The sequence below is a fragment of the Exophiala oligosperma genome (genome assembly GCF_000835515.1).
Source record: "Exophiala oligosperma strain CBS 72588 unplaced genomic scaffold supercont1.33, whole genome shotgun sequence".
NCBI classification, from domain to species: Eukaryota; Fungi; Ascomycota; class Eurotiomycetes; order Chaetothyriales; family Herpotrichiellaceae; genus Exophiala; species Exophiala oligosperma.
The window spans coordinates 13,123-25,206 of record NW_015622850.1 but is presented as its reverse complement, the minus strand read 5'-3'; the positions used below and the strand labels follow the sequence as shown (position 1 = coordinate 25,206).

At 50.1% G+C, this 12,084-nt stretch overlaps 3 protein-coding genes across 3 annotated transcripts; all 3 read left to right on the top strand.

The window, feature by feature from the left end:
* Window positions 1–2: 2 nt before the first annotated feature.
* On the top strand, window positions 3–278 carry PV06_11450 (uncharacterized protein; the record flags this gene model as incomplete). Its single annotated transcript, XM_016413130.1, has 1 exon — window positions 3–278. One exon carries the CDS (start codon window positions 3–5, stop codon window positions 276–278), a length of 276 nt encoding a protein of 91 aa, XP_016256478.1.
* A 4,728-nt stretch (window positions 279–5,006) lies between these two features.
* PV06_11449 (uncharacterized protein) lies at window positions 5,007–5,243 on the top strand (the record flags this gene model as incomplete). The annotated part of the gene is made up of 1 exon (XM_016413129.1): window positions 5,007–5,243. The coding sequence occupies one exon, from the start codon at window positions 5,007–5,009 to the stop codon at window positions 5,241–5,243; it is 237 nt and encodes a 78-aa protein (XP_016256477.1).
* A 2,009-nt stretch (window positions 5,244–7,252) lies between these two features.
* Window positions 7,253–8,730, top strand: PV06_11448 (uncharacterized protein; the record flags this gene model as incomplete). The annotated part of the gene is made up of 3 exons (XM_016413128.1): window positions 7,253–7,691; window positions 7,731–7,973; window positions 8,024–8,730. The coding sequence occupies 3 exons, from the start codon at window positions 7,253–7,255 to the stop codon at window positions 8,728–8,730; spliced, it is 1,389 nt and encodes a 462-aa protein (XP_016256476.1).
* Window positions 8,731–12,084: the final 3,354 nt, after the last annotated feature.

Genomic DNA, 12,084 nt, shown 5'->3' with positions numbered 1-12,084 from the left:
ACATGTCGACGCTATTTTATGCCGAGAACAGCGCTCCATTGCAAGGCTTCCCCTCCGATTTCGATGGCTGTATCACCTTCTGCGAGGAATCTGAGGGTTGGGACTGGCCTTTTCCGGAGAAAGGAAAGGCCATCGCCATGGCCATCTACGAACAGTTTGCGTTTCGGTGTTTCCCGCCTCTCCTACGTGGGATAGGGAGATCACTGCCGATTGCGCTGTCGCTGGAGTCAACACTGAAGACTCTGCACATCGAGCCTGTCAACTGCGTCTGGAAATGAACTGTGGCTACGCTGTTGGGCTGGTTTTTGTGGATTGGTGAGACACTGCTGCCGGCATCCAAGGGTGCCATGTATCAAGGTACTCGAGGAGCAAGATGCCGAGAGGAAGAAGGCGAGGAGATAGGGCTTCAAGGTTGTGGACCACGCGTTTGCGCAGGACTTTACAATGTTGGAAATTGTAGGGAAGCTTCTAGTATGTCACTTCGATGTATATATACTTCTACTTCCTTAGAAAGTAGAAGATGAAAAAGGATAAAATCTATGCTTCCACTGCCATAATTCACAACAGATTACGGCGATAGAAATTCTAACACTGCGGTGAGGTCCCTGGGTTTCTTTCATACCAAGATTTGGTAAATTTATAGAACCGCAATCTTGCTTTGTCTCGAGAAACCGTAGGGCCAAGAGTCCACCTTTACGTAGTCCGGTGACTTGACCACTAGTTGTGTCGTGAACACGCAGGGCGGTAAGCGACTTACTACTAATTGCGACGGAAACGCGGCAAATTTCATCCGGGGACACATCGGCATAGTCTCTCCCGGTGTCAGTCGAACCAAGATTGATTTGTAATGTGTAGTACGGTATGCAGCAGGTGGACACACCGCAAAGACCAATGGGGCTTGCCCCCACATGTTTGATTGTCAAGATCCCACGGGAGCAGAACTAGAGTCAGCGCCGGGGAGCGGGGAGGAAGCTTTGGCAATCCGTGGAGGGCTGCATTCTACAGCCAAGGCTCTTTGGAAGACTGCATAAAGTCTCTCGATCCAGGCATCCCAAGGCCGGTAACTCGATTACAACTATCGCCGTTGAAGAAACAGAAAGAAAGGGTTAATGGCAATGGCGTTCAATTTTGACGAATGTCAAGCACAGACGTGCATCGTCAAGCGCGGCTTTCTCTACAACTATTACGATGTCACGCCTCCACTGAACCAATACAGCCATATTCTGCTGCTTCTCCACGGCCACGGCGACTTCTCCTACGGTTGGCGCGACGTGATCCCGGGCTTACTCGCACATCACATTCGTTGCATCGTACCAGATATGTTGGGTTTTGGACAGACGAGCAAACCGCATGAGGTCGAAGCGTATAGACTGAAAGCTATGTCGGAAGACATGTCGGAGCTCCTGAAGCATGCCGGCGTCATTGGAAGAAAGGTCTCGACACCCTAAAAGCCCTTATGAGACTAAAACTACTTGCTAAACTTTTAGGTCGTCGTTGCTGGTCATGACTGGGGCTCGCAGCTTGCTTCGCGGCTCACTCTACATCATCCTTCCCTAGTTTCAGCATGCGTCAGCATTACTGGGATGTACATACCGCCCATGCCGTCACCACTGACCCTTGGGGCCTTCACCGACATGTTTCCCAACTTTTCGTACTGGCACTTTTTTGTCTCTCCACAGTGCCAGATTCTCCTTCGTACTCGGATGCCAGTCTTCTTCAATGCGGCCATTCGTACCGGCCGTGAAGTCGCTTTGTCCATGTCCGAGGTTGAACAGCGTATCTCCACCGAAGACGCCCTGACCCCGGAACATTGGAAGGTCCGACCGGCCCTGTGGGACGAGAACACCCTCACCAGATACACTCACACCTATATGCGTGGCGGGTGGGAGGCGCCAATGAACTGGTACCGCGCCTTCTTCGCCAATTACGAGGATGAGAAGCATTTCGTTGCGGATCCACGGATTCATGTACCGTTTCTCACCATCCTCGCCGACAATGATCCTGCTGTCCCTTCTGAGAGAGGAGAAGATTCGATGCCATTGCTGTCGAATGGAAAATTGGTCATCATGCCCTGCGGGCACTGGATCGGACAGGAAGACGGCCAGGGACTAGCTCGCATAATCACAAAATGGCTTGATGATACTAGTCAATAAATGACGAACGAGCCCGACAGCACTACTCCGTACATCTGCAACTACATGATGTCAAGGGGACCACTCTTCTGACTATAAATAGATTCTGGGGTCTAAGATTAGAGCATTACCGCTGAACCACGTGGACCACTTCTCGGAATGACATCTACAGCACCGTGCAGCATAGCATGACCACATTTCGAGACCTATGGCCCTGGAGGGTACGTCTACCGAACAGTGATATTGGCCTTTGGCCACTTCACTGCTCCGATGCCCATGGTCACGTGTTTTGCACCAGGACACCTGTTTGTCTCGTGGTACAGCGCAAAGATGTGGGCAAAATTTTAATATCATGAGGAGCTCTGGCTTCAATGTGCGTTACTCATCCTCCTTCTCATTTGTCTATATTTCAAATGATACCAAGCCTGACGAAAGAGTTCACGAGCGTTTTAGGCAGGAAGATTTGCTGATTCTGGTCGTCCAAACAAAGCCTATAATAGTCGCATTTGCCCCTTCGGCAAACGTAATGTACTCGGACAGTCTTTTTATCTGCACCAGAAATCTGTGTCTTGCTAGATACACCACAGCAACAGGCTGGATTTGTGGGGTCATTGCCGCGAGTGTTGGCGAAGCAATGGAATTTCGGCAAGGTTTGCATATATAGTATGGTCGGCCAGCATTCCCTTTGCGATTTGAGGCTTTGGTAACATCCCATTTGGTGGGTTTGCCAAACTTGATACAGTCGGGCGCAACAGTGGGAGGAGGAGATAGCGAAGCACCGAGGGCTGGGTCTAGAGCCTCGTTCCTTGTAGGTACTTTTCTGCTACTGCTCACTTAGCGGCGTCTCAAAGGCATCGGGATCCATACCAGAGCTTTACGGCGGGTAGTGTTACCCCTGGGGTTTCTCGTGAAATGAACTAATTCGTACTTTGACGGTGCGAAATCGGATCCATGTTGTCGTGCCCATTTGTCGGCTTTCCGATGAACGATCTTGAGGGTCTTACAATTATGTTGTACCGTCGGGCCTACTGCCAGGATGGAGGCATCGTCGATGTATCCTACGGTCTCTGTGTTCTCGGTCTTACATGTCTCGATGAGATCGGCGTTGTAAAAAAAGGTAGAGTATTGGCGAGAGTGGTGATCCCTGAGTTGTTAATGTGATTCTTCAAGTGTATCTATTGACCTACCGTATGAGCTTCTAGGTTCTTATATACATGTAGATGGTCTAGTATATAAGAACCTAGAAGCTCATACGGTAGGTCAATAGATACACTTGAAGAATCACATTTACAAGTCAGGGCTCACCACTATCACCGATTCTATTCCTCTTCTTCAACGCAGATCTGGTTCAGACACCCATCAACAAGACACGAGGGGCCATCGCGTTCGTGGATGACTACAATGCCTGGGTCGTGGGACCCAGTACGCGGGCGAACGTCGAAATGGTACCAGCAGAAGTCGTCCCTCGTGCAGAGGCGTGGGAAGTTAGCCGCGGAGCGGAGTTCGCACCTGAGAAGACGGCCCTCATCCACTTCTCCCGCACGCGGCGAAGGGTCCAGATGCTGGGTCGCTACTGATCCGAGGGGTTGCAGTGGAGGTCGTCATCGCAGGTTAAAATCCTGGGAGTGCTCATGGACCAGCGACTGCGATACCACGCCCACGCCGGACGGATGGCAAAGAGGGGCCTCCGCGCCGCACAGGCGTTGAGGAGGCTGCGAGGACTACAACCGAACATGGCGCGACAGCTGTACACCTCGATGGTAGCCCCGGTGGTCGATCTACGCGTCGCCCAAATTAATCACGGCAGCGGAACAAGGACAGCGCCTCGGGACCATGACGGTCACCGCGGGATTCAAGACGGTATCGTTGGTCGTGGCCGAGGCCGAAGCCGCACTGGAGCCGGTCAATGATCGCTGGGCGAATCAAGTCCGCGGGTTCTGGATCGACTTGCACACCTACCCGCCACACATCCGCTTTGGCGGGTGAAGAGAGCGAGCGAGCAAGATCAGCGGCGTTTCGTATCTCCCACGCGGACAAGCGGAAAGGTGATGGCGGGCCTAGGCGAGGAGCGGCTGGAGCGCATTGAGCCAGTCTGTATGTCGCCATGGAAAACCCGAGCCAGCGTAAAAATCCTAGGACGAGAGAAAGCCGACGTCGCAGCCAAAAACCCGGACCTGGAGAGGACCGTCTTTACGGGAGCGTCCGGTCGAAACGGCAGAGTGGGAATCGGCGTGGTATACTTGGGCTCTCGGGCACATCGCATGGTCAGCAAGACCCTCGGATCCACGACGTCGATCAACGCCCACCATGGCGAATTGGTGGCCCTGTATGAGGCCTGCCGCATGGTGGATCAACGCTGGCCCGATCAGGACACCGACCCAAGAACACGGGTGCGGATCCTCAGCAGGAGCCGCTCGCGCTGGAGGTACTTGCGAATCCGCGGCAACAGTCAGGACAATGCATTGTCCGAAGATTTTACGAGCTGTTTGGCCGTCTCGCAACATCGTGGAAGCCACGGGTGGTCTTCGAATGGATCCCAATTGAACCTGCGACCGCTGCAGTGGACTGGCGCAGAAGCTGACTCGGAGAGTAGCACACCAAACCACCAGATACCGACAGCGACGAAGTTAAAATCGACCACTAGAAGGAAGCCGCAAGGAACCCCTGATGAGCAGAGGAATCATTTCGAGGAGCTGCCAAGTGGCCGGTCCACGAAACAGCTCGATCGAGCTCTCCCGAGCGAGCACACCGCAGGCTCTATGATAACCTCACTCTTGACGAATCGCAAATATGGGCTCAACTCCGAACGGGGAAGAACCGACTCAACAGTGTCCCTTACAGGATCAAAGTGATGGACTCGAATCAGTGTACATGATGCCGCCGGCCCGAGACGGTCAGACACTTCCTGACGGAGTGCACGAGTTGGACCTTGCAGCGCCAACAATATCTTCAGGTAACCACGCAGCGGTGGACGGACGTGTCATTCCTCCTGGGAGGGTGGACAAAGGAAAGAGTGGACGGAGCGCTCAAGAAATGGAAGCCGAACATGGAAGCAGTCAGAGCAACGATCCCTTTTGCGAAAGCCACCGGTCGATTGCAGCTCAGCCCTGAACAAAGAAGATAACCCTATGCAGGAATGGAACGAGCCCACACTTGGCAGTTCCTGTGCCGATGAAAGAGCAGTAATACCTAAGAATAATAGTCTTGAGGGCGAAGTGTAAAGCTCGTAAGGGTATCTCAGCAGTTGCGGGTCGTATGCCGCCGAAGGATCAACAGCAGGAAGTACTATGAACCAGGACGCTCGCGTGCAGGCCACGTGAAAATGGCCAGTCCCCATTAGGCTTAGCCCGCGTGGGTGCAAGAAAATTAATCAGTTAACCAATCGCCCGTCCCTCCGACCTTCAAGGAACCTAGTTCGCAACAGTATACGACCGAGGGTGGTGACTCTAGGTTCGTTCAAACAAGGCCGATTCAATTGGGTATTCTGCGTTGAACCTTCGTCGAGCGTAGCATCTTGGTCCGGACACGGCGGATATCTGCAAGATTGCCTGTGTCTGAAAACTTCTGGACAACCATAGTTTTCTTGATTGTTCGAAGCAGAATTATGTTCGAGCTGACTCTGTTACCTCTAATCGGACTACTCTAGGACCAAGCCCAGAAATTTCTTTGCTCCAGGTCGCTTACCTTAGTCAACGGTCCTGTCGTCAACCTCGGCTCCACTGATCCTGCCCGCTAATATATTCTGTTTCCGTGTGTGCCAAATCTCCGTTTGCTTGTCATTACACAGCCTAGGTCTTCCACACGCATTGTAAAGCTGGTCGTGATGGAATCTTTGCACCTCCTCCTTTTCAGCGTGCCGTGAGACCGTGTCCCACAGAATAATCTGAAGGTGGTTGCTCCGATAGTACGCTTGCTTGAAGGAATAGATCCAGCTAATCAGTACGAGCTGTTTCTCATTCGGAATGGCCTTGATGTCTTCAATGTATGCGAAATTGTCTTCGTCATTCGAGTCAACCTCGTTGCAAAGTCTAACAGCAATGGCATCGCCCCTCTTAAAAATCGTATCCTGTAGCTTAAATTCAGACAGTGATTCGAGGTCATGCCAGCGAGAAAGTGCTTTCTGAAGTGGCTTAATAGTGTATTGTTTTAGGCTGCGACTGAATTGTATATCGAAGAAACGAGTCTGCTCAGTGAGTTCTTTTTGCAGTGGCAACTCTTCATTTCGTGAATTTGCCTCTTGCCTTCCTGCCTCCCACGGTGTTGTCCCTTGAAGTCTTTGCTCTTCGGGCGTCTCCTCTTGTGGCTGAACTTCTTCTTTGGTGACCTCATGGTTTTGCTTCTCTGCGCGGAATTTCTGTGGGAGGTTTCTGTGATCCATTCGCCGGCAATCGACTGGCGAGAGCACTTCCTCATTCTTTTCTTGTTCATCCTGTAGAGGGAAGATGTCGGCTTGGCGCTCCTTATCAACTGCTTCGTCTTCGTGCGGAGATGTCTCGTCAATCGATTGGGCCATTGGCTCTGTTGTGGTTGTGTTTTCGCCCGAGAAACAAACGCTGTGACCTGCTGGTGGAGTTTTTCGTCTTTTCGTCTCTTTCTTCTACTGCCATGGCTTTAGGTGATTTCAAGACTGTACTGTTACTATATTTATTTTTGTCTCCCTCTGTCAATTTCAAAATAGATAATCGGGGCTCCTACTTCACAATGACTGAGAGACATTTGTCAGGACTAGTGCTTACTCCCCCGCAACCACACACTCTCACACTCTCACATTTCATAGCATACCAAAGATCATGTCGATGGTCACCACTTGAACAGTGAAATTGAACACTGTTGACCCTAAGCCCCAGGATGACGTCTTTGTGCTCGCACAGTTACAGTACCTAAGCTGTGGAAACAGTCGACGCTTAGTTCGAGCTCACAGAAATATTCGGACCGCAGTTGAGTATCTGAAAGGTCAGAGAAGACCACGAAATTTCGTGAAGGCAGCCTGGCACAGGGCATTGGCAATCTCCCGGCAAGTATTCATTTTCTTGAGTGCCTCATTCACGCATCATCACCTATTACGCAAAGGCCAATACACATGTCAACAATTGATTGATCTCCTTACACGAGATCAGAACATGATTAATCAGCACCCAGGCTTATCGTCTCTCAGTACACAGTACTTAGATGACCTCATACAGCTAGTTGAGGCAGATTTGTCTCATAATCCAGAACACACCCGGCGGTTATGCCGACGAGTACCAGAAACAGAGACCAATTCTTCAACGCAAAACGTACCTTCAGAACCGCCTGAGACGCTCGTACATAATGATAAGCCGAATGTATCGTCATGGCTGGACTACTTCCGCAGTGAGCCAGCATTCCTAATACACCTGGCTCCCGATTTCGACCTGTCGAAGCTGAGGCTGCTGGCATCCGCCACCGACGATCTGCAAGCCTTATGGAGGAGTCACACAACGCGTCTGCCGACGATTGTGCCGGCAGCGGCATGCTGGCGCGGGCTGCAACCTTCCTTTGAACAACTCTGGGTCGAATCGGTGAAGATCAAAACACATGGTAGGTGAAGAGACCTTATTGGGTCAAAAGAAGGCTAAGGACAAGATCTTCGGGTCTATGAACAGGGTGAACAGTCAGCTAACGCCGCGCTCGCGTTCTGGCAGCTGGCGAGGCCGAATCAGGACAATCCCATCTGTATTATCGGGATGGAGCCTCCAGCATTAATACGACATCGAACATTTGGAGGTTGTGCTCAACTTTATCAACAAGTGACCACGTACCTTGAACAGCGAATGGTGTTTAATATGACGCCGAAATTCTCGTTCGTCGACTTGCATATAGGTATGATTATCTGCATCGATCAACGGGCCTTGCGCTGATCAAGGCAACAGACTATGGCAAGGATGGCATCTCCGCCACTTTACACGAATGCGAAAAAGTGTGGGTGATGTATCCTCCGACACCTCACAACCTGCAGTGGGTGGCCGAGCACCGGGGCCAGCAAGCCAAACTAGCACAGGGGATGGCGGTCTTGGAAGGGGGCGTAGTGGCACACACGACTTCGGCGGAAGCGGTCTACCTACCGGCGGGATGCTTGCATGCTGTCTTCACCGTTGCCGGTGGGTTCCTAGTCTCGATCGATTGTACCACTCAGAGGTCAGTATGGCCGTTTGCACAATACCTCCGTCATAACGTGCAAGCAGAGCTAGAGGCCGACGAACAGCGAAACTGCTATTTTCTCTTTATGGATTCCCTCGACGTGGCGCTGCAGAATGCTGGGGAGAGGGATGCATTCCGTGCATGGGTCGCGGTTGAACATCTCCTCCAGATGAAGAGAAAGAAGGACGGAGGGTGGCTTCGAGCTACACGAAAGGTGTGGGATGGCTATCTGAAGGCTGACCCGATCATTGATCTTGAATGTCCCTGCCATGGTGCAGCCAGCTCTTTCTTCCTTGAACATTTCAAAGATCGGCATCTACGTTGGCTATTCAATGATGCCGCGGAGAGCCCTACTGAGCGCAACTCAAGCACTAGATCTGGAACCAGCAACATCAGGAGAAAATGCGCCACGGAAAAGAGGCGAATTTCACGTGGATGAATGACCAGGAGATTAGAGTCGTTAAGAGCAATGACCTGCAGAATAGCAATGGACCAGTAAAAAGTAGAAGAGTGAGTCAACAGCGTAAGATCAAAGGAGGCTGGGTAGGATAGAATCATTTATAGGGCTGTCCTTTGTCACCACGCTACATTCTACGCCAATGTCGCCCAAGATTGGCCCAGTGGTCTCAAAGAAATTGACTCCCTCTCCTTGAGGACAGGGTTTCCGTTTTTCGCAATGCCGCCCTGAAGAAGACAGTGTTTTTCATGTCAAATGTGCACAGCAACCATCGTCGAGTTGACCCAAGAAATTGTCATATTCGCGCCCTCGATGTTGGATTAGAAGCGGCTTCACTGGCCATTGCGACTGTTAAGCATAGGTCATAGGCAGAAGAATATTAAAACCATCAAGACTTTAACCTTCTATAGTATTTCGTAAAATCTAAATACGAAGGATGCTCTATATAGATGGCCCGACTGTGTGTATGGTCTTGATCGGTGGTCACTCTACCTAAAGATATGACCATTAGCCAAATTACTAGAAGCATTGCGAGTTTGTCTTTGCCGACACAAAGAATGAAACTGACAAATTTGAACTTGAAAAATAATACTCTTCCAGGATAGCCGTGGAAACCACATCCTCCTCTCGGAGACGATCCGCCTTGGCCACAACGATTACGTGGGCCTGATTGCTGGGTTGAAAGGCAGCCTCGTGTAACTTGGACAGAAAATGTGGAAAACATCCTGTGTGACGGGTCAGGAGATCGTACCCGAAGGTGGAGGCTAACAGGACGACATAACGGCATGAATTGGAGTTCGAACATTGCAGTGTACGTTCTAGTAACTTGATTACAGTTCTTTCTGTCTGTCCATTCCGGCATCCTGTTTGTCCAATCAAGTTGCGCACGGGACGAGGCGATTGCTTGAGTGCTTGAGTGTGAAAGTGCTTGAGTGTGAAAGTGCTTGAGTGTGAAAGTGCTTGAGTGGAGAGTGTGAGAGTGAGAGAGGCTATCGATATCCAAAACGTATGAGTATGATAGAGAACGAAGTTGACTACGAAGTAAAGCTACGTAATGACCGTGGTTATATAGTCCGGTTTGTCAGAGCCGCATTGTTGCATTGTGTTGAGGATATGAGATTATGCTCAGGCTCGAGATGATTTCCATTAATTCGGTTTTTTTTTCACAAACATGGCTCCCATGCTGCACATATATATACACGCTCTCAGAGGGAGATTCCGCAGGCTGGAACGTATTTACAATGATGACCAAGAAATGACTAATCCTCCTCCTTGTCATCTCCCACATCCGAAGGTGTCTGGATCAAATCTTCAACACATTGTTGCATTGCTGCATTGCTCCATTGCCGCATTGCTCCCAATGCGCCAAAGTGTTAGACGGCCTAGGGTCTCATCGGCGGCGTACTCCGCCAGATACCTGTCTTTACAAATCGAGACAATGTCTTAGACACACTCTTTGACAGCCCCATTTAGACACTCATTTTGCTACTCCCTAGGTCTAGTTGACAGGCGCTTGTTTTAGGCACCCGACGACGCCTAGGATTCATCTTTCTAGGCTTGCATGCCGCGGCGAGAAAAGCCTCAACTAGAGGGAGAAAATCCACTCCTTTTTGCTATATAAACAGGTAGTAAACCGCCTCATAGTCATCGAGGTCAGACTCGACAATACATCATATTGGACCCCCGACTATAGGCTTGCCTAGAGGTTGCATCTTGCCTATAGGTTGCACCCCCGTTTGACACAAAGTGATAATGCGACAATGCAGTCTCATAGTCACGTGATTCTTTCTCACTCAGCCTTGCTGCCGAGGCTGGCTCCCGGCATAATTTCCCTCCTCTGTTAGCGCCGTGTGAAGGTCGATTCGTAACAAAAGCTAGTCTAATGGCTTCTATTGCAGAGAGTCACGGGCGGCGGGCGGCGGGCGGCGGGCGGTGATAGTGTAGGGATTGACCGGGCAGTCTATTCTCTACGTAGTGCTATTCAACAGGCAGGACGTGCTTGATACTAGGACAGGACGTAGCTCAAGGAGCAAACAGAATACAGGACGCGCGACGCGTATATCTGTCCTCGGCACACCTTCCTACGCAGAGTCGGGAAACCTTGCCGACCCCGCACCGTGACAGATCGCCGTCAATATATTAATAGCATTGAAGGCTTATCCCTACGACCCTTCACTAAATTGCTAGGGTGCTCTGCATAGGAATTCCAGATTGTTTTAGTAAACACGTAATCGACATTAAGAATTTAAAAATCCACGTATATTGGCTGGTGTGGGTACAAAGCAGTTGTTTAACTTTGTGGCACTGACGTTCAACCAGGTACGTCGTAATAGCTAAGCTAAATGTGACCTCTAACCAAGGTATTCTGGAGACCACTACCTTATGAAAGTTTGAGTCGAAAGCTGTTCTGAGTTCACGAGAAACTTCGTAGGCGGATATGTCTCAGTAAGTGCTGCAGGAGAAAAGAGGGTAACGTAGAGATATATCTTCTTAATAGATCAACGATGGAATGCTTGACTCTAAGCAAATTGAAAATGCTTCCGCCTTACGGAGAGATGGTTTTTGTAGGCTGCGGAAGCGACCAGATAGAGAGACTGAGTCTCGTAACGATCTTGCCTCCTTCGAAAAGCTGCTGAGACTTCTGTCGGATGAAAAGGAGAAGTACGGGACGGTCCCAGTGGAGAAGATTTTCGTTCACCTGATGAAGGAATACTCGACGCCACGAGCTCGCAGAACACTTCTCTATAGCAGTAAGCTCTTCTGGCTCAACGTAAGATCCTGGCTTATTTCAATATATGCCGCCGCTACAGAAGATTAGACGCGGGAAATTATACAATATACTGGATGCATACTACGTTTCGCGCATCTAGAAGTCCTTTCCACTAATGCAAAAGATGCAGCTCTACAGTAATGAGAATACGTAAGAGGTAAATGGATCCTTGTACACAGTAGTAAAAATGATGTAATGCGAGTGACAAACTTTACATCTCCAGCAAGCCGTGCCGGGATTATTTTGAATTTCTAAGATAGTTTGATGTTGGAAGTCAGAGGCAAATATGAAAAAGCCGGCTTGAACTGCGGTAAAGATATGTGCATTCACTCAGGCCTTGGGTCTTTTGGTGATACGACATATCAGGTCGGTTTGCTTGACAAACCAATTATCGATCAATGTCCAATCCTTGTTCTGGTCCGAGAGTTCAACTTTGAAGTAGCGTAGAATCTGTGGCACAAGCTTCGACATTTCCAGTAAGGAGACGTTTTTACCCAGACAAGTTCGTGCACCCGATCCGAACTGTAGTTGGGAAGGTTAACAGCCATGCCTTCACCATCCAGCGG